The following is a 21919-nucleotide window of genomic DNA, read 5'->3' as shown; positions in this document are numbered from 1 at the left end:
AATTATAAATTACAATAGACTTTCATTAAAATCAAACATTATTGCATCGTATTAATAATGTCATGTATTCTCTTTATGTCAAAATTCACATAAAGAAATTGAAAATATTTCAATTTTTACACATTATATTTACAAATATAAATATTTAAATTTGAATTTGATAAATCGATTATAATTCTTGTGAAAGATAATTGTTTGAATTTAATCTTTTTTAGTTGTCTTACTTCATTTTGAATCGATAATGTCACATGTGACATAAGAATGATAACTGGGACTATACAATTCTTAGATCATGTGACATGAAAATGTATTGGATGTTAATTCTACATTCAATTTATGATATTATTAATTGATATCAGTTAAATTAATTTTATTTTTACTACTTATCAATAATTCAGTTGTTGAATTATGATTAGAATTCTGAGAATTTTTAACTATTAAATTTAATTTATAGTTATAATTAAGAATGAAATGAAATATTCAATGAAATTTAAGAAACCTATCGAAAATAAATGAAAAAAGAAAATCAAATGAATAACGAAAATATTGAAATGTGTTTGAATTTTAATTATGACTTTTTAAATTTATAAGATTTTTTTCTTTAAACTGTATAATCGAAGTATTTAAACATACATTGTCAATATATAATATACACGCGCGCGCATAAACACATACATACGTATATGTACATATACATATAAAGGTATACGTAATATTTAATCAAGCTAAGAATTTACAACAAATATACTATCTTAAAATATTTATACATTTATATTTTATATAGAAAATGAAAACTCATCATTAAATCCATCTTCTTGTAACAATATCATTTACACCTTTCACATTGTCATTTATTCTAACTAATTCATTTTTTTAATAAAATATGTTTTGCGATTTTTTGTGCATTAATTAATTAATTAAGCTGTTGCCACAGAAGTTGTTTCCGATGGTGTTTCAACTACAGGTTTAGTCTTTATAGGCGGAATTTCTATTTCGGGAACGTAAATCGATTTCGCTTCTTGTTTTTCTTGTTCACTCTGCCATTGAACCTGGAATTATAAAAAGAAAGAAAATATTTTAAATAATTTTTCACTATTTAAAAAAAAAGAAAAAAATAAATAAATAAAATAAAAAAATAATTATTTTAATTAATAATGACCTTTTGTTTATGCTGTTTAACAGCTTCTTTGCATTTATCTATAACCATTTGTTCTGTTAATATTCCATCTCCGGAAGCATAAGCTGTTGCTTGCCAAGTAACACCTAATTTTGCTAATTCTCTGCCTGACATTCCATCTGTTATTTCTGCTATTTTACTACAAAGAGCGCTGTAATCAAATTGCGCAATTTTTAATCTCTTATTCCCTTCAATTGCTGGTTGAAGAACAAATTTATCGAAGTAAAGTCGAACTAAACGTTCACGTTCTTCTCGACCTGGTAAACGAAACTCTACCATCTCGTCTAATCTATCATTTACTGCCCAATCAAATTGTTCCGGAGTATTCGATGCGAGAATCAACATGAATTTGTTGCTCTGCTCACCAGTTCTATAGAGAAATGCATTTAACATCGCTCTTAAATCTTCTGAGATATGTTCGCTCGATCGCTTCCTTAAGAAAGCATCTGCCTCATCAATAAAAAGCAGAAGCCCTTTCCTAGATGTTGCCGCCCAATCAAAAACTTTGTGAATAGCAGTGACACCGTCTCGACCCAATGGTGCCAAATCACCACCAGTTACAATTGCATAATCCATACCCGAATGTTCTGCTAATTTTTTAGCGAACATTGTTTTACCTGTTCCAGGAGGTCCATGCATCAATATATTTCTATACATTCCGCGATTTAGTTTTGTATTTTTTGTAGCTATTGCAATGTCGCGTAATCTTTCTTCAAGTTTTGGTGCTAAAACAACACCAGATAGAGCATCGGTCTGCTTATCTTTTAGTTTCTTGACTGCTTGAATAGGATGCCGTAACGTATCTAATACCGTAAATCTAGAAGTTTCTCGAACGAGGGATGGTTTTCCTAATCGCGATTCTATATATCGTGCAGCTACACCAGTTGTGCCTTTCGCAGTATATACACCAAAAGCCAATAGAGATAAACCTCCAGCCGCAGCAAGAATTTTATCCCAATCTTGAAGAAAAGCAGTCATACCAGTGCCTAATACCGAACCAGCGGTTCTGAAAAAAAATTCGATAAATATAATTTTATACATTTAATATTTTTATTACATTGTATATTAATATTTATTTTTACTAACTTTATAGATTCTAAAACTGTTACTCGTTTTTCAGATGCTTTCACTCTAATTTTCTCTAAATTCAAATCTTGATTTTCTCTATCTATTTTTGCTTTTGCTTTAATTTCTGCTTCCAATTTTTTCATTTCATTTTTGTGTCTTAAATCCATTTCATGTTCTATAGTAGCTTTTCTCATTGCTTCTTGTTTTGCCACTGATTCTTCCTGTCTTCTTAAATTTTCATCATTCATTCTCTGTTGTTGTATTAATTGATCATCATACCGTTTTCTTGCCAATTGATCTTGATACTGCGCTCGCATTTGATGTTGTTTTGTTTCTTCTTGTAAAACTTTTCTCCTTTCTTCCCCATCAATGCGTTTTTGTTCTGCTTTCATTTGCTCTATACTTGCTTCATACTTTTTTACTTCTGCTTGTCTTTCCATCTGTTTAGTAGTTTCTTGCATTTTAGATAATTCCAATGCTTCTTTAGCATGCACTATAAAATTAAAATAATAATAATAATAATAATTTTGTTTTATATAATGTAAAGAATAACTCATTTATTTTCTACTATTGATTTTCTATTTTAAATAATAATTCTATCCATAATAAATGAAATTATCATTCTACAATGGATAATAAAATAAATTTTTGAATGAATAATTATAATAAAAAAAACGTATATTAAACGTACGTTAAATGTTATATCATTTAAATAAATGTTTATATCATTTAAATAAAATTATAACTTTTCATTTCATGATTATTTTCATTTATGAAAATCATCTTTTAAAATTTCATTCAAGAATGTCATCATTATATGATTATAGAGTTATGAAATATTGTATCAGAGCATGAGATTCTTAACCTAGTTGTTTTTTGCTTACGTAATCTAGTGTAACAATTTAATAAGAAAAATTAATGAAAGCAACTCATCATACTAGATTTTTCAAGTTCTTTGGCAGCTGCCGCTGCTCTTTCCAAAGCACTCGAATCAAATCGATAGGGTTCCATTTGAGAAATTCTCGGTGGTGGTGTACGATCATCTCCACCTCCACTTCCAATGGATGCCGGTGGTTGTACAAACTGTGAGAAGTCTTGCGGTTGTGCATTACGATATCCGAAAAGCCACGACATTGCCTACTTTACTATAAAATACAGTTACAAAAGAGGTTGTTAATAAAATAGGTCGATAGAATGTGAATCTATTAACCTTTCTATTTCTATTATCACGAGGAGTTCCCACGTGCACTACCAATGTGAAAACTGAAACAAGTGGATTCTGGACCGATCCGTTTCTTAAATCTTAAATCTGAACAAAGAAACGCTAAAAAATCCAAACATTTAGAATAATTTTCTATTTATTTAAATTAATGTCCATTTTAATAATAAATTAATAAATTTATGTACATATTAATGTACAAGAGTGAATAATAATTAAAATGAAAATATTAAAGATCCATTTAATTACATTACATATAATTTATATAATATTTTAAATAAAATAAAATAAGGATTATTTCAATCAAATTATTTGAAAAAAGTATCTATATACTTTTTTCAAACGTGCCATTCCCATATATATATATATCGTATTTTTTTGTTTTTAAATATTATAATTAATTTATTTTTAATTTTGTGTATGATAACTAAATATTTTTGATTTTAAAAATAATTAAAATAATAAAATTTTATTTAAATATATAACTTAATAAATTATATATATTTAAGTATAAAGAAAATATAACAATAGATCTAATAGTATCTAGCTATCTTATACGAAATATATATATTTTTTATATATATTGAATATTTTATAGTTTCAATACAATTCTATTTTTTCTATTTTTTAATATTACTAAAAAATATAATTACAATAATAATAGTAACTGATTGGAATTAAAACTAATTATGATAAAAAATAATTTTTTTTAAAAATACATATTAATATAATATTAATATATTGAAATAATATAATTTTGTAATTTTGAACATATAAATATATAAATATTTGTAATTTATTATATAAAATTACAATATAATTAATTACAATTATCAATATAATTAGATTATATATATACATTATATTACATTATGTATATTTTTAAATTTTATTCTATCTATATAATTTATTTCACATACATTATACAATATTTTAGAATAAATTGCATATTTGATAATAACTGGAATTAATTATAGTTTATATAATAGTTTAAATTTCATTAACGATCTAATAGCTATTTTAAATTCTATTATTTTAAATTATAATTGTTTCTTAAATAAAAATTATAAATATATAAAAAATATATATGCTTTCTTTGCAAATTAATAAATAGATATTTTTTTAAGTCATAACTATTTGAATTTCAAATATTAATAATTATTGGACTAACTTAACATTAAAATTAGTGATGGCGCTTCATATGAGTCTAAGAATTGAAACAACACCAAAACTTTGACTATAAAAGATAGATCATAATAGAAATCATAAAAACTTTTTCAATGATTTATTATGTAATTATTGATTTAATAATAAAATCTAAAATTCTTTTTAAAATATTTTTAATGAATTTTAAAAAAATATACATAATTCAGAAGACAATACTTAGTATCACGTAGTAGTTGCTATGTCGATAATGTCGTTGAGCTTAATACAGCAAGGTTCCGGTAATTCGGTGAATGTGCTCTTTTCAAACATGGAGAGGTTACTTTTTTGAAATAATATGTGGAAATTAGGAAATCGGAGTGTCATCGTGTTAGTAAGTGTGTTGAGTGGGTGCGTGTTTCTGTACAACGTTTGGGGGCCGATACTTATTCTTACGATTTCATTGTTTTTTACAATCTATGCGTGTTACTCTTTGATTATTAACGACAGCTTATTGTCGCCGCACGCGTTCCTTCTGCTTGATTACTGCAAACACTTCTTTTCCGAAGTTCGTACAAGTTTTGAGACTATTATCGATCACATATATCAATACATTCGCCAATTTTTGGAAACTGCAAATCGTCAATTTCGAAAACGATACCTAACCCAAACCTATTCTAGGATGGAAAGACGTCGAGGATTGAATTATCAGCTTAGCAGTGACCCTTATCCAACTAGGAAAAACTCTGCCCACTTCGAACCGATTGCAGAGCTTAGTCCAATTTCAAAAAATTTACAAAAAGCCAATGTATCAGATGATATTAATTTTAAAAATAATTTTTATCATAATTCTGGTCATTCTCCTTATGATCATAATTCCTTTATCACTAAACGTACTTCGATACGAACATTTCCACGTAATAAAGAAGAATTAGAAAATCAAACATTCAAATTATCACCTTGTGGTCAAATGTTATCGAAAAGATCTCCTATATATGGACAGAATCATGCTATGATGCAAATGGAAGATACAAAATATTTTGATGCTGAAGGTTCTTCATGGAATTTTCGTACAAATTCTAAAGCAGATACGAAAACAGAAGAAAGAACAGATGTTCAAGCAGGACCTCTTTTATCATCAACTAGATATAATATTGATCCAAAGTAAGTAAAAAATTAATTTGATTTATCATAAATCTTTATGATTCTATATATTTGCATAAATATTATAGAAATATTATAACAATTATTACAGAGTATATAATGATGTAACCTCACCTGGACTTACAAGTCGATTAACTAAATATGTGGCTGAAGCCAATAATAAATTAACTCATCAATCTAAATATCATGTAGGACAATTTCCAAAAGTAAATCTTCATGCTACTTCAGTTCCATTGATTAATGCAAAATCTGTGAAGACAAGAACACCAGTCACAGTTAGAGTAGCACCGTCTCATACTATACGATGTTCTCCATCAAAACAAAACATTTTGACAAATTCACATCAGTCAGATAGTAGTTGCTTCTCACCTAGTGTTGCCCAAGCTTTAAGAGAAATTTCATTGAAGAGACATGCATCAAGAGAAGATGTTACTTCAGATCTAGCAAAGAAACAACGAACAGATGGTATTATTAATAAAAAATTTGAAACACAAGATGAAACAAAACAAAAAAGAAGCAGAGAAGAATCCTTAAAATCAGAAGATGATACATCTCCCCATAGTAGTAAAACTATTCGACCAACAAAACGAACTAAAACACCATCATGTTATGATATTATAAATTCACTTAGTTCTAGTAAGCATGTTGTTTCTGGTGTTAAAAGAAAAGCTAGTAAGTAATAGTAAAAAACAAAATTATTTATAATGTTGTAAAAATAAAACATTTTATTATAGATTTGCTTCATTTATTGTAGGAGATTTTTCACGGAGTGGAACACCAGATTTTGAAAAACATTTTAAATCTTTGGAATGCGTACAAAATGCTAGTACACAAACATTAGTGCAAGTTTCAAATGCAAGTCCAAAACATCATAACCATGAAATAACAGAAAAGAAAAATAATTCAGATGTGTGTAATTCTGTTGAGAAACTACCAGAATATTCTCCATTAAAGGGAATTCTAAAAACAAGTAATAAAAGTATAGAATATGAATCAGATGATAATTTCGCTCATACGAAATATTTAAACACACAAAATAATGATAAAGATCATTCGATAAAATCAATGATAGCTACAGATTCAACAAAGTTAACACACAAGTTATTTATGAGAGCAGAACCAGAAAGAAATGAAAAGTTACGAATGCTAGTTGAAGAACAAGGTAATATACGAGCAAAATTTACTACTGATGATGTAGAAGAGATAAAAAAGGAAGATATTGCTGATATGAGACAAACAAGTATGAGGGCAAGACTTCAGAGTATGTTTGATGCCATATCTGGTAAAGGTAAGTAAATTTAATCTATTAGTACATTGATTTTTAATTTAAGACTATTCGTTTGCGTTTTTAGCGGCCAGTCAAATAAATCCGGACGTGGTAATTCAAGCGGAAGAAGTAAATATTGTTAAACCTGTTGCATGCCCTGTCACTTGTGTGACACTTAATTCTTCGACTACTACAACAAACGTCAATACCACACCCATTTCTACATCGGCTGTAGCTCCTAATCCTGGTACTAGTGAATTCAATACAAAGTCACCAAAACACGTGACTTTTAATTTATCAGATAAAGATAGTTCCTCAAATACAAATTTTGCTACTATATTTAAGAGTAAAAATGAAAGCATTTCAACTTCCGTATCAGGTAAAATAGATAATGCTGCACCCAAAATTACATTAACCAGTACGAAATCCGAAATTATATCTCAATCTATTATTTCGAATACAACTACATCCAGTCCAATAAGTTCGAATGTACAAACATTTAATTTCGATAAATCAGCTTCGGTTACATCAACGGCAAATACTTCGCCAATACGTGTTGTAGATTCAGTTTCTGCAAATAACAAATCTCTTTCAGTTATTTCTACAACAAGCAGCATTTTTGGAAATTTTATAACCACTACTCCAATATCTTCACCAGTTTCTATGAGTACAACTATAACAAATGCGAAAACCGAGGCGAATCAAAATATCTCGAAATCAATTTCTCAAAGTACAACAAATTCGAACGTATCGATTGGAAATAATAACTTAATTTTCACATCAACTCATTCAAATTCAATGACTTCAAGCACTATTGTGAAAAGCAAAGAACAAAGTTTAGAATCAACATCGATTGCCACTAAAATAAATATGACGCCATTTACGAGTATCACAAATATTGCTAATTCGAATAATACGTCGATTACAACATCGACTATAACTACATCAATAGTATCTACATCAAATGTAACCACGTCAACTCCACTATTTACGTTTGGAAACAACGCTAATAAACAAGTAATGACGTCCAAATCAGAAGGATTTGTGTTTGGTTCAGTAGGAAAAACATCAGAAAATAATGGAGCGTTTGGATGTGTAACTACATCTCAGCAGGTTTCAATAATTACTAACACAGTGATGACATCTTCGAATAATCAAAGTAATACGCAAACTAATTCTATCACGAATATCACAACTAGTACCGGTTTTCAATCGAATGCAAAAACTAGCATTCCTACTTTTGGATCATCGACAAATTCGACTTTTGTATCTTCTACCATCTCATCCACTAACGATAGCAAACCTGGATTTTCTTTCAATAATACGTCATCAGCAGCAAACACAGTGACTGGGAATTCAAATACAAATTCAAATACAACTCTATTTACTATTGGAAATAATAATTCAAATTCGAGTTTCGGAACACCATCTTCAATAACTAGTTGCAACACAGCCCAATTTGTTTCAAATACTGGTTCCATATTCACTAATTCATCATCTACGCAATCTATCTTTGGTGCAACAACGACAAATTCAAATCAATCAGTTTTTGGTACACCTTCGAGTTCAAACACAACAACAGCTATCTTTACTCTTCCTAAAAGCACAATTACATCAGTTTTTGGTTCCAATGTTTCTACTACTTCAACAGGATTCGCATCTACGAATTCAATGCCAATTTTCTCGAATATCGGTGGATCTTCTATACAAATAACAAACACAACTTCAATACCAGTGTTTGGTTCTAGTACAAGTTTATCCACTTCGGGAATAACCAGTAGTGGAACGAATAGCGTCGGTAGTAATTTATTTTCAAATGTGAACTCAACTACTTCGACATCTATATTTCCTACAACAAATAATATTTTTGGTCAAACAAATTCAACAGGGAATTTCAAAAATAATCCAGGAGTATTTGGAAATAATAGTGGTTCTGCGTTATTCGGTTCGCATCCAACTACATCCTCTACATTTGCTACTGCAAATGTTTCAAGCAATTCTACTGTTTCTACTTTCGGTTCTACAAATATTTCCGTAAGCAACGCATCCGTCCCAACTTTTGGCGCTACAAATACTGTTACTTCTGATTTTGGATCACAAAATCAAAACAAAGGAAATTCAGACGTTCAGAATTCTGATTCACAGAATTTTGGTGTCAGAAATTCAATATTCAGAGGCGAGAACACAGCTGGTCCCGTGTTCGGAGCTTCAAATAGTGGCACCAATCATTTCAATTCTTCTGCATCAAATAACACATTTTCTGGGCAGAATACCTCTATCTCATCGAACCCTACATTTGGTATGGCAGCAACTGGTACTCCAAATGGTACAGCAACATTCGGAGACAACAAGGTTTCGCCATTCGGATCACAATCTTCGACATTTGGAACTCCTAATATAACGAGTCCCACCTTTGGAAATACTAACGCAAATGAAAGTAATACTACCAGCAATATATTTACCTTTGGGGCAAATCAAAAGCCACCACAACAAAGCACTACTGTATTTCCTTTCGGTACCAATAGTAATACTAACAATAATGCTACTATTGGCGCAACTGCTTCCACTTCCTCACCTTTCCAATTTGGCACAACAACGTCGAATTCAGGTAAGATTTTCCATTTTGATCGTATAATTATAATTTCTTTCTTTTCATAATTACTAATATAATGTATTTAAAATAAATCAGCTACAGGATTTAATTTCTCCGCTCCATCAACAACTCCATCCATTAATTTTGGAACAACGAGTTCTACATCAACATTCAATGCTCCCACACCTGGTATGTTCAGCATCGGAAGTGGTTCTACTGCTCCAAGATCCAGGAATATACGGACTAGAAAATTGAGATGATGGAGAATGTAAATCTTGCTAGCCTTTTACATAAAGTTCTTCATCGAAATACATAAACGCGACGTTTAATTTTTTAATAATGTTATTCTGTAATTCTAGCATCATAATTTCATAGATTCGTGTCAAGTAATGTTTCAAATCGATGCAATTCTATTTGACTGAGAACAGAATTATAGAATAGAATTATCATTTTAATTTTACATTTTTCGCCATTGTTAAACCTATCCACCTTGTACATATGAAAATGTTAAAGCAGATTTTTATCTATCAGTGATTAAAGTTTGCTTAAATTGCATTATTTAGAATACATAATACATATATACATATACAAATACGCACATATATATATATATATAGAAAAATAAAACGCGTGATTGTTTTATTAAAAAAAAAAATCTAACATTAAAATCGTGTTCATTTACAGAACACTGTATATTTAACGTTCATTGATCCACAGTGATTGCAAGCAAAATTATTATTTATTCTTACAAAATACCAAGTTGATAAATATTAAAGATTAAACTTTATTTAAGTGGCATTTATAATATTCAATTAAAAAAGTAAAACAGAATTTTGAATATGATATTATGATATTTAAATTTGTTTTGCAAAAATGAAGGAAGTTAAACAAACGAAGTTTGTATATTTTGATAATGTAAAAAAAATGATTTTCAAAAATCCTCACTATTTCGATAAATATATTTTTAGATTTGAAAGTTGAAATTAATATTGTTAATTCTAATCGTATTTTTTAAGTTCAGTATTTTTAAATTGTTTATAAATTTGATGAGTAGTAGAAATATTTATATTTCCCATTTGGTACGTATTTCGCATTCGAAATTAAAACTTATTCATTGAAACGACAATTATTTATCTTGTTTCTCCGAGAGAAACAAATAAATAATTAGATGAATGGATCAAAAAAATAAAAAAAATAATAAAAATATAAAAGCAGTCAAGAAAATTAATATTTAATTAACATAAAATGAGAAAAATATTAGATATTCGTGATTCGTGAATCATATCCGATCAAGAAACATAAAATATTCAATGTGACATGAGAAGAATGGTGTGATTTATTGTGTCACAGTTATAAGAAATATTCAATTATTTTTTTTCTATAATCTCAGATAAATGTATCTCCTTAACGAAACATTATAAAGTTTGAAAAATGAAGTTTGAACAGAAATCATATACGAATATTATGTACGATTAGCGTTCCATTTTATATTTGCAATGACAATCTTTCCTAACAATCTTTCCTGACAATCTTCGTCCTTGGTTGCTTGTATATTAACAAGAATTGCTCATTAATTGTTCACTAATTTCATTTTTTTCTATATATTCACTATGATTTTATTTCATAATTTATCATTACATGAATTTCGTTGTCAAATATTTATCAAATAGAGATTATACAAATAGTAAATGCATTTTTTCTCTCTACACATCTTATAGGTATTATATGTATTCTGAAAGGATATGACATATGAAATTTGTCTAATATAATCAGTATCGTGAATATGGTTATAATCGTAAATGGTATAATTTAACTTTTAATGCTGCTATTCTAATAACTGGGTTGAGCTTATATTGCAAAAATAAATAATTATTCTAATATACGAATTTAACATATAATAATAATATTCATAGTTTACAAAATACGTTTAGATATGAAATGTCTAGATGTTGCATTTCCGTTAGGAAAATGCTTTTGAATGTGATATAATAAATCGCATAAAATAAAAGAAAAAATCAGAGATAAAATTACAAAACTCTAATTACATTTTTATTCAATAAAATTCGAAATAATGAAGCGAGAAAATAAAAGAGAGAAGTTGTAATAAAATAGAATAGTTTGCAATCGGTATAGAGGATCGAGCAGGAGAGAAAAGGCGCGCGCGGTAAAAGGAGCAAGAAAGCACGAGAAAAAGCGAGCAAGCGAGAAAGAAATCAAGGAAGTAACGCGTGAGTTACGTCACGCGCGTTCCGTGAAACTCTAACCAGGATTGGTCAAATGAGCGGTTTTGTTTGTGAGCCAACCTATCAGAGAGCTCGTTAGACAGGAAGGATGTTTGTACGGTCGCCTGGAGGCGCAGCCATGTTGGGAACATTAGAAGGGAACCAACACCACAACCAGAAAGACGGGAACATCTAGGTTCGGCAGCGGCGTGTCTTAACACCTTAACACCACCACCATGGCTGACCCGGAAAAACAGCCCGAACAACCAAAGGCTGGCCAGCAGAAGCTGATCATCGGTGAGTGAATAGTATATTTAATCTCAATATCATTTTTCGTGTATTGCGGCGGTGTAAAAATCGAGTAGAAAGAGAGCGGATTCGTTTCTCCGAGATCGTTTGCATGTAATAATGGCGTCTAGGGGAGCAGCAGACGTTCAGCCATGTGGCATGTGGCCGGCAAGCCGGTTATTATTTTTCTTTTCTTTATTTATATCTTTTCGAATTTTTTGCATAGAAATCGATTAAATTCGAAATTTATTCTTTCCCTACTTGTTTTCTCCTTTTTCTTTTTTATTTTATTCCGACTAAAATAACTTGCATGATAGTTTCATCGACTGCCGAGTTCTACTAAAATTTCTTGATTCCTAGAGAGAAAGAGGGAGAGAGAGGGAAAGAAAGAGACGCGTACATCAAAACCCATATAGACGCTTCAAAAGTATACACTCGCCTCGATTTCGTAGTTTTATTTCTTTTCTTTTTTTTTATTTTATTTTTATTCTTATTCCTTCCTTTCACCCTATCTCTATTTGTATCGAATGTATATAAAATAATATAATCTGAAATTTAACGATTACATCATAATGTTCCAATTTCTGGAAATTTCTCTGCTGTTTTTCTTTCCGCGCGTTCTCGATGTATTTTTCGTAAATCAAGCAAAACACTATTTAGTTACGTAAGTTTCCGACTGTCCGTTAACGTTCGCTTCCGTTTGAATGATTCGTTTTCGGAGCAAACCGGGCGCGTTGCCATCGTCAGCTTCCACTTTAGATTGGCCTCGCGAAAAGTTTTCTACGAGTGAAAAATGAACTGCAATTTCAAGAGGTTATGAGGAATGAAAAGAAAGGGAAACGTGAACGCGCCTACATGCATCAATATACCGTTATTTTACCTATTATTTTATATTTCGTATTTCACTTCAAACGCGCGAAATGTGAATTTTCAAGGCGTAAATTGTGATCTAAATGCAAATCGTTGATGGAAATCGTTAATGAACGAAATTCTAGAAATGTGAGCGTATTGTTTTCATTTTTGATGAAAACATTGGTAATATAAAGCATTTGTTATGTGAACATCTAATCTAATAGTTTGAATAGTTCGTTTTTAATTGTCACCATCATAATAATTAGTAAACACAAAGATTTCGAACATAAATAGGGTTATGAATATGATACGAAGTAAACAATTGTTATTAATTGTCGATCTATACATATATTTATTTACATATTTCGATTTTGAAATTGCTATGTTTAATCAGAAAAATAGAAATTTTCAATTTATCGTCAATATTGATTTTTTTTTATGTCATTATTATTTTCAATTTTTATAATTATTTCTTGAAATGAATTTTTCGTAAAACGATCAAATACAAGATGACATATTTAAATCGCTGAATTTCCAAGAAATGACTTAATCAAATTTAAGAATGCGTTTATCGAATAATACCAGGTTGCGTGATGGTAGATATTTAATTAGTGCTATTTCGTTTTTGTTGGGTTTCAGCTAACAAAGTGACCGGGACTGTGAAGTGGTTCAACGTGAAGAGTGGGTATGGATTCATCAACAGGTTAGTAACGATTTGCTGTTTTCTGCGTTACCTTTTTTTTATCTCTTTATTTTTTTTCACTTTGTTTTTTTTTTTTTTTAATATTCATTACAATATTTTTTTCTTCTAACTGAAATATTTTTATCATATCTATAACATTTAATGCCATCTATAGCAAATTAATATTTGAAATTAATAAGCATTCTATTTTTGTTCTAATTTTGTTATAAAAGGATCAATCTTGAAGATATATACAAAGCGATAGATTGATAGATTTTACAAAGTGATATTTTTAATAATGCAGATTCATTTCTGATTTTTATTTAAACATTTTAATATTTATTAGAAATAACGTTTCGTAGGCGTTTCGTTTGACACGTGCATTGATCACATTTATTCATTCATTTCATCTATCTTCTAGTATTCTTAGTATTATTTCTAGTACTTTTCTCTCTCTCTCTCTCTCTCTCTCCTCCCTTCCCCCAACTACTATACCCCACCCCATACCACTTCTCTACTAATTCTTCCCTTTCTTCCTCTTTACCCTTCTCTTGTTGCTTCTTCGTAATATATACCGATATATATATAGGTAACGATATAACGCATTATGCGTTTGGAAAGTAGCCAAAGCGTGTCGTACGTTATCATGCAATGATGCGATTTTCGTAACATTGCAGTTAATAGAAGTTTATCCATAGATTGGAGAAAAATATTTCGTGATCGAAATTTTGCCACTGTCATTCGCACCGTTGTTCGCGTTCATTGCGCGAATTAAACGGAATAATTTCAAACACGGTGGTAGAAAAAAATGATTGTCTGAATACCCATTGGATCGTAGAAAATTTTAACATTCGATCCATGTTCTCAGACGCACAAAATTTTCGTTGTAATCATGATTTTGAAATTTACGCCGAATCATGAATAAACGAATTCGTTTTCGATTAATCGATAATCATACGCAATTTGTTTGATTTTTTTTCTAGGAATGACACCAAGGAAGACGTATTTGTTCATCAAGTAAGTATATCTTTAATTTCACGATAGTTTAAAGAAGTGAAGAATGAATTTGAATTGAGTTTCAAATTTCTGATCGCGTTAATAATCTTCACAGTCAGCCATCGTGAAGAACAATCCGAGAAAGGCTGTACGCAGTGTCGGTGATGGAGAAGTTGTCGAATTTGACGTGGTAATAGGCGAGAAAGGTCACGAAGCGGCCAACGTTACTGGTCCATCCGGGGAAGCAGTAAAAGGTTCGCCTTATGCTGCCGATAAGCGACGCGGATATCGCGGAGGTCATTGGTACATCAGTCAAAGACGTGGGAACACTCGAACTCAACGCAGACCTAGAGAAGGTCAGGATGGTTATGAAACTGGTGTGTAATAAGTGATATAACGGTATTTGCCTTCTCGATCGAATTGATAATTTGTTGATGTGTTTTAGGTGAGGGTAAGACCGGGGACGAAGGAAACGTCGGCGAGGGTGGCGGACAACAACGACGTTACAGAGTTCGACGACAGTACGACGGCTACTATCGTGGATCACGCCGTTCTGGTCCGTCCGCGCAACAGCAAGGGGATAACTCTGGCGAAGGTGGCGAGCAAGGTGGCGAGACTGGCGGTGACGGTGGCGTGCCACGTGGTGGCGGCCGTGGACGCGGAGGACCTTCTCGTCGTTACTTCCGCCGTAATTTCCGTGGAGGAAGAGGTGGCGGACCTCCGCGTCGTCCTCGTAGCCAGGACGGCCAAGTAAAAGTCCGTAACAATTTTCTCTTGACCTAATTTATTCTCTTTGTCGATTTTCGCGTTCATCATCATCATTATCATTATCACCAAATTGATATTAAATCTGTTCTTCGATCTTTGCTTTCTATCGCTCAAGTTTACGCGAGATCGTTCTATTTGGGTCTATTTCTTTGTCAATCATATTTTCAAACATTTTATTCTCCCATTTTCGATTGGCATGAATTTCGGACGTTGATTAATGAAAATTCGGATTATTTAAGAGTCGCGACATTAACATCTTTCCGATTATGATATAAATTCTGGCTACTGTTTCACCTAACCTAGTAATTTCGATAATCCTGCATGGTAGTATAATCGTAGTCTATCGTCATCGTTCATAATTTGATAAAAAAACCTTTTGATTTTCCTGCTAGATACAATAAATTCGTGGTAGACGTAGAGTCATGTTGATACTTTATTAACCGTTCAATGCATTATCGCTATCGCTCTTTCTAAAAATTTATTGGAAGAATTTATTTCACTGCTGTGTATTGAATATTGCATTTATCAAATTGAAAATCGAATAATTGTTATTTTTAATTGATTATAAAGAGCGATACAAAATATAAGAATGATTGTTTGGATCGATTAGAAGATTAGAGTCCGAGATTTATGCATTGTCTTGTTTTTCAAACCTTTTATTTTCTTTGTACAATACACTTGTAAATATGCCCATCGTCATCAACGGATCGCACATACATACGTATTTCTTCTGCTCCTGTGTTTTATTCTATCGTATTTTATTTATATAATGTCTTAATTTAGTTGTTTGTAATTTGTTTCTTTCTTTGCATCTTTTTCTGTTTCTTCTTTCTCTTTCTCTCCTTTATGTCTGCTTCTCTTTATCTAGTTATTTATGTACATATGTACTAATAAAAAATATTCAGAGTAATATATATATCTATTTATGGAATATCTTTATTGGATCGATTCTAGAAAGCAAAACAGATATAAAAGTTTGTGTATAAAAATATTGATTGAAGTTTACTTATTAGATTATAAGCAATTTAAGCTATTTGAAGTGAGACAGAAAAAATGAGGTCGCATTTTGTTCTCGTCTTGTTTCATCTAACAGCTTATAAGTAAACTTTAATTGTTTATAATTAAATAAGCCTTAACTGATATTTTTTGTATACCAACTTTTATGTTTGTTTTGCCTTTTGTAAAGATATCGTTCTACTAAAAGATATATTCTACTAATATAATAACATATATATATAAAATATCTTCGAAATCATAATACAAAATCGATCGGATGGTGATTCTATATGCAAAAATAAATAAAAAAAAGAATAATCTTTTTTTTTTTTTTAATAAGATTTTGTTTCTAATCAATTCTTATTTGCCGATTAAATAAGAATAAATTATATAGGAGATTTTTAATTTTTCATATAAAAATAAGTAAAAAATATAAGATATATTTTTTTCCTTTAAAAATTAATTTTTGAAAATTCGTCAATTAGATTCCTTGATTATAAATATTCAATCTCGTTTCTCAAAAATAAGATAAATGTAAATGTAATTGAATAAACATAAATGATAAATTTTTTTCTTCTATATATTATTTATATTATATATACGTAGAATAACCTATCAATAGTTTATTTCAATAGAAATTATTCAATAAGAAATTATATATAAATAAATTTTTATTTGAAAAAATTTTTTTTCGATTTATTTTTACACGTAGAATTACTATTTCGTCATATATGCCATGATTTTCGGGATATTCTGTTATATGTATATGTATTTTTTTTTTCAGTTTCTGTTGTATCACGCGATTGTTCGGTCCGTTGACGAATCTTTATCGTAGCGCTTAGCACACACTATTGCACGTATCTTTTTGTACTCTTTTCAGTCGGAGCAGAAGTCGGATGCACCTAAAGATAAGGATGCACTTGTCGATGTCCCTGCTCCACAGGTAACATGGCTTTATTTTTCTCTCTTCCTTCCTCCATTCTTTCGATCGTACACTATCCCTGTATTTTTCCTTTTTCATCGTATAACTGTTTTCTCTCTTTTCTTTCTTTCTTCTCTTTAACACCTTGGGGTTAGTCTCTCTCTCTCTCTCTCTCTCTCTCTCTCTCTCTCTCTCGGTATCATAATAGCACCAATCCTTATCTGCTATGTTTTCTTTGTTGTGTGATTCGTTGCTTTTTCATTCGCGTTCTTATATTTGTATTTCTTTTTTCAGTGTAAGGTTACTCGTGTTTTATCGTTGTGAATTGGCCCGGTTCTTCTTCTTTACCGATTAGAATTAAATTATTAAATCTGGCTCGTTTGATTTACAGGAAAGTCAGCCGGTCCAAAACACCACCACCGAAAGCACCGCTTAACCACAAGAGTAATGGTACCACTACAACAAAAAACACTCCTTTTAATATATAACACCAACACCCGTTATACACTGAAGCAACAGCATCGACAACAACCGCAGCAGCAACAATGTAACATAACAATTGAAAAAGTTAAAAAAAAAAAAAAAGCGAAACAAAAAAGCAAGAAATGAAAAGAAATTATGAAATACTGCTCCACTCTCCCCGGCAGATAAAGAAGATTAAAAAGTGTGTGCAAAGCGCTGCCGGAATATAATTTGATATATAATACGCTGAAAAGTCTCGTCGTGAAGAAGAAAGTTTATCTTGGATCGACTACGAGCGAACAAAAACTCTCAAATTGAACTTATCGCCGTACGATAGATTTTTTTTTTTATTGTATGAAAAGTCGATAGATTTTCGAGTAAATTTTCTACTCGTTAAAACTCTATGGATAAAAAAGAAAACAAAAAAAAAACAAACAAAAAAGAAACGGTCCAAAGAAACGCGAAATCGAAACATAACCTATGCGCGTGTACGATTCGATTCAGCGAGCCGGAACAAAAAAAAAAAAAAAACGGCGATAAGTGATATATTTTGGAGTATTTCGTTGGACGGAGGCGGCGGTGAAGATGAAAAACGAAAATTGCGACTACAACGAATTTCGGTGTATACAAAGTTTTTTTTAAAAGAGTAATCTCAATTGTGAAGGGAAACAACGAAGAGAGAAGAGAAGAAATACGGTGATGGGATAAAATACGAATTCGAATAGTGGTATTTTTGTTCTTGTTTTTGCGTATTCATTGTTCCATACGTTTTAATTTTTCTTCAACGAAACGCATTCGATCGTTTTACGTATATATATATATATATGTATATCTTTGAGTTTAACGCGATGTTCGCGGAGTTTTTCTCTTGTCGTAATCGGTAAATGCGCGCGTGAAATCATTGGAACATTGCAACACTACTAACGCGCGCTTACCCGTGATTGTGCCAGCTTAATCGTTTCAGTTTCTCTCGAAAATTATTCCGTTCTTTTTTTTTTTTTTTCTTTTTTTTTCTTTTTCTCTCTTTTCCTCTTCTTTCCCTTTATTTTTTCGTCTTCATTGAAAATGCAAGGTTCGATTTCGTTTTGAAAATCAAGTCTTTCGTCGTGTCGCTTTTGTCTCTTCGGTCCTCGTTCGTTCGTGACTTTGCATCGCAGTAACCAAAAAAAAGAAAAGAAAAAAAAAAAAAAGAAGAAGAAGAAGAAGAAAAAAAAAACGATTCGTTCAATGATTAACGATTACACGCGATAGCAAATTTATGCAAAATTTTTTGTTTAATTCTATATAATTAGCGACGTGTTACAAACTGTCGATACTTTCACGATCGCTTGTACCAAATAACACGGTCGATGCCCCAGGAGGGTATAAACCTTTGAAGCAGATGAATGTATTATCTGACTTTAAGAAAATTTAACGCGTTGTGAGTTAATCGGATTATAATATTATTTCGTAATTTTTGATAATGAATCGATAACGTTCGATTATCGTGTATTGAAAAAATTGTCACCGTTACTCGAACGTGTCGATTCCCCAAAATTTTCAAAATGTCCTCTCAATTGACAATGCAAACCTGCGGTTTGTCATGTTGAGTGAATGAACGAGTGAATGAATGAATGAAGAAATGAGAGAGAGAGAAAGAGAGAGAGGGAGAGAAAGAGAGAGCGAGCGAGAGAGAGAGAGAGGGAGAGAGAAAAAGAAAGCAAGAGAGGACGAAAAAATTTATACCATTTTTGCATGGAAACGGAAACATTTTTTTAAATTTCAGTTTGTAGTTTTATCGTCGGAAAATAAAGTGTACAATTTTCTTTCCAAGCGTTTTGAAAGTTACACGCGCAGTTTGTTGTGACACATTTTTTCTTTTATTTCAACAATGTGAACAAGTTATTATTTTTTTTTTTTTTTTTTTTTTAGTTTCCTTTTTGTTTCATAATTTTTTATTTCTTTTCCTCTTTGTCATCGCAATCTTAATTGGTCGCCATTGTCGTAATTGTCATCGCCATCGTCATCGCCAACGTCATGGTATGGTCATATTGCGATTTTCGATAAAAAAAAAAAAAGAAAAAAGAAAAAAAGATTTACACTCTTCAAACGTTTTTTGCGATCAATCTTGGAATGCATATAATTGGAAAAAATACCAGAATAGAGTTGGGGCAAAAAAAGAAATAGAGAGAGAGAGAGAGAGACAGACAGAAAAAGAGAGAGAGAGAGAGTGTGTGCGTGTGCGTATGTTGAGAAATATAATGCATCAAATATGAAACATTTATCGCCTGATCTCGTGTTCCTCCGCAGTCGATTGAAAATAAAAGAAAGTGAGTATGAGGGAAGAGATATGGTATAGCGTGCCGGTTCATAAACGAGGTTCGTCGTCTCGTAAGTTCTTCTTCGATCAGCGACGGAAAGGAAGAAAATGGATTAGGAGAGGAAAGCGTGTGAGACGAGAACCGCGCGCGTAATTTGACAAAAAGAACGTTAATATAATTATGTACGAGGGGGGGGAAAAAAAAAGAAAAGAACGATGCATGTGTTGAAAGTGAATATCGGAATTAAAAGAAAATAGAGAACAGAGAAAATATGTACTGAAAAGAAAAAGAAAAAAAAAAGAAAGAAAGAAAGAAAGAAAAAAAACCGAGCGGAAGTGTACGCGTGTGAGCGTAACCAGGCAACGCGATGTTCGAAAAGAAAAACAAATTTGGCCACGTTGCGGTTGAACAGCGAGCGCAAAAAGCGATCGTGTACGATCCTCTGTAATGTTGATGCGTTCCCGTTTCGATGGCCTGGAATTAATAATTATATATAGTCGAGTGAGTTAAAAATCGTTAAAAACTCGACGATTCTCGGTACTCTCGTCCCGTTTTTTTCTCGAGGCGCGAGACACGTTTTATCACGTTGGAGGGAGAGACGAGAGACGAGAGGATCGTGTGACAATTCGCGTACCACTCGTTGCGACAGTCAATTAGTTTTAAATTCAGCTTTTCGCGAGGAGCGATCGCAATGATGCACGAGCAATGAGCCTGTCCCCAAGGATCGAGGGACAGAGAAGGAGAGAAAGAAAAAAGGAATGAAAAAAAAGAATGTCGAAGAGGGTCGAACTTGAATCGAATCCCTCGAAGAGAACAAGAACACAGGTAAACGAGAGGAGACGTAGATCTCGCCGGTCGCGACCTGGACGCGTTGCAACGACGTCCGTCGATCGATATCCCATCGATCGATCTCTCTATCCTGCTTTCCTCATTCTTAACCTTAAATCCTTTTTCCATAATTTTCCCTGTCCCATAATATCCCTGTATCCTTGTCCTTGTTTCCTCAACGACTGACGATTCCCTCCTTCCCCCTTTGAAAACCCAGTGAATTTTGTACCGAAATGCGAAACTTGGAAAAGCTACTTTCATATACGGAATTTAATTTTTTCACGAAACATGTGCATTATAAAAAATAAATGCCAAAAAAATCGCAAAACTCACGAATCGAGGGTGAAGTTTGTTACACTCTCACATCGATTTTTATCCATATATTTCTCCTTTTTTCCGATCTATCACGTGATGATTTTTGTAACACAATTTTCCGTTCTTTGAAATATCTTTTTATTTTAATCATCATTATTTATCGAGATAAATGTTGCTCAAACGATCAAACTACGATGAAGGTAAAATAATCACCATTTTTTTTTGTTTTTCTACTCCTGTTAGTTTCATTTCTTCAATTCCTGTTTCGTTGTTAGTCAAGTAGATGGTAGCAAATTCGCGCGAAACGAGAGATCAAAGGAAAGAATCGAGTCGGTAAACGTTCCCTTCGTCCGCCATACACGCGCTCGCTGCAATTTCAGCCAAGTGAGTATCTTTGTGAGGCGGCATAGCAATTTTGTGAAATTTGCTCGTCGCTTCGAAGAATGCCTCCAGTGCCTTCTCGGGTTGTTCTTTTTCCATTGCTTCAAATCCTCGAGCGTATAGTTGTTCGCATTCGCGCACGTGGTCCAACGGTTTTCTCAAGTCAATTTTTCGTCGACAAGAGGAGCATTCGAAGATGGATTTGCTGGAATTTCGTGGACGTTGGTGAATGTTTGAGCACCCTTTGGTTGGACATCTACGATCAAAAACAATTTA

At 31.7% G+C, this 21919-nt stretch overlaps 4 protein-coding genes across 9 annotated transcripts in view; 2 read left to right on the top strand and 2 right to left on the bottom strand.

The window, feature by feature from the left end:
- Positions 1 to 614: 614 nt before the first annotated feature.
- Positions 615 to 3544, bottom strand: LOC551329 (ATPase family AAA domain-containing protein 3A homolog). Its single transcript, XM_006557698.3, has 5 exons — positions 3456 to 3544; positions 3184 to 3390; positions 2264 to 2738; positions 1160 to 2183; positions 615 to 1049 (listed from the first exon to the last, which is right to left on the bottom strand). Exons 2-5 carry the CDS (start codon positions 3377 to 3379, stop codon positions 918 to 920), a joined length of 1827 nt encoding a protein of 608 aa, XP_006557761.1. The 5' UTR covers positions 3380 to 3390; positions 3456 to 3544; the 3' UTR covers positions 615 to 917.
- Positions 3545 to 4868: 1324 nt separating this feature from the next.
- Positions 4869 to 11067, top strand: LOC726354 (serine-rich adhesin for platelets). Its single transcript, XM_001122097.5, has 5 exons — positions 4869 to 5771; positions 5863 to 6443; positions 6526 to 7059; positions 7124 to 9646; positions 9728 to 11067. Exons 1-5 carry the CDS (start codon positions 4966 to 4968, stop codon positions 9889 to 9891), a joined length of 4608 nt encoding a protein of 1535 aa, XP_001122097.3. The 5' UTR covers positions 4869 to 4965; the 3' UTR covers positions 9892 to 11067.
- A 925-nt stretch (positions 11068 to 11992) lies between these two features.
- On the top strand, positions 11993 to 21279 carry LOC409854 (nuclease-sensitive element-binding protein 1). Of its 4 annotated transcripts, none has more exons than XM_006557686.3 (7): positions 11993 to 12150; positions 13633 to 13696; positions 14659 to 14692; positions 14787 to 15027; positions 15117 to 15427; positions 17316 to 17378; positions 17749 to 21279. In XM_006557686.3, the coding sequence occupies exons 1-7, from the start codon at positions 12090 to 12092 to the stop codon at positions 17791 to 17793; spliced, it is 819 nt and encodes a 272-aa protein (XP_006557749.1). In that variant the 5' UTR covers positions 11993 to 12089; the 3' UTR covers positions 17794 to 21279. The 4 variants fall into 4 exon arrangements, with proteins under 4 accessions (XP_006557749.1, XP_006557751.1, XP_393344.3 ...); XM_393344.7 differs by having other exon boundaries at positions 11994 to 12150; positions 14787 to 15048; XM_006557688.3 differs by lacking the exon at positions 17316 to 17378.
- A 104-nt stretch (positions 21280 to 21383) lies between these two features.
- LOC100577347 (SET and MYND domain-containing protein 4) overlaps positions 21384 to 21919 on the bottom strand; it is a 76440-nt gene continuing 75904 nt past the window's right edge. For all 3 annotated transcript variants that reach the window (XM_026445917.1, XM_026445915.1, XM_003249114.4), the window contains one exon: positions 21384 to 21899. In XM_026445917.1, the coding sequence (XP_026301702.1) occupies positions 21575 to 21899 (325 nt within the window). In that variant the 3' untranslated portion in view covers positions 21384 to 21574. The remainder of the gene's footprint in view (positions 21900 to 21919) is intronic.

Source organism: Apis mellifera, linkage group LG16 (assembly GCF_003254395.2).
Source record: "Apis mellifera strain DH4 linkage group LG16, Amel_HAv3.1, whole genome shotgun sequence".
Classification (NCBI taxonomy): Eukaryota; Metazoa; Arthropoda; class Insecta; order Hymenoptera; family Apidae; genus Apis; species Apis mellifera.
The sequence above is the reverse complement of the archived record's forward strand: the minus strand, read 5'-3'. Positions and strand labels throughout refer to the sequence as shown.

Coding starts and splice junctions, on each gene's coding strand:
- LOC726354 (XM_001122097.5), top strand. CDS start 4,966: ATGTGGAAATTAGGAAATCGGAGTGTCATCGTGTTAGTAAGTGTGTTG. Junction 7,060..7,123: donor TGATGCCATATCTGGTAAAG/GTAAGTAAATTT, acceptor TTGCGTTTTTAG/CGGCCAGTCAAATAAATCCG. Junction 9,647..9,727: donor CACAACAACGTCGAATTCAG/GTAAGATTTTCC, acceptor AAAATAAATCAG/CTACAGGATTTAATTTCTCC.
- LOC409854 (XM_393344.7), top strand. CDS start 12,090: ATGGCTGACCCGGAAAAACAGCCCGAACAACCAAAGGCTGGCCAGCAG. Junction 12,151..13,632: donor CCAGCAGAAGCTGATCATCG/GTGAGTGAATAG, acceptor GTTGGGTTTCAG/CTAACAAAGTGACCGGGACT. Junction 15,049..15,116: donor TCAGGATGGTTATGAAACTG/GTGTGTAATAAG, acceptor GATGTGTTTTAG/GTGAGGGTAAGACCGGGGAC.
- LOC551329 (XM_006557698.3), bottom strand. CDS start 3,379: ATGTCGTGGCTTTTCGGATATCGTAATGCACAACCGCAAGACTTCTCA. Junction 2,184..2,263: donor ACAGTTTTAGAATCTATAAA/GTTAGTAAAAAT, acceptor ATTTTTTTTCAG/AACCGCTGGTTCGGTATTAG. Junction 1,050..1,159: donor TTAAACAGCATAAACAAAAG/GTCATTATTAAT, acceptor TTATAATTCCAG/GTTCAATGGCAGAGTGAACA.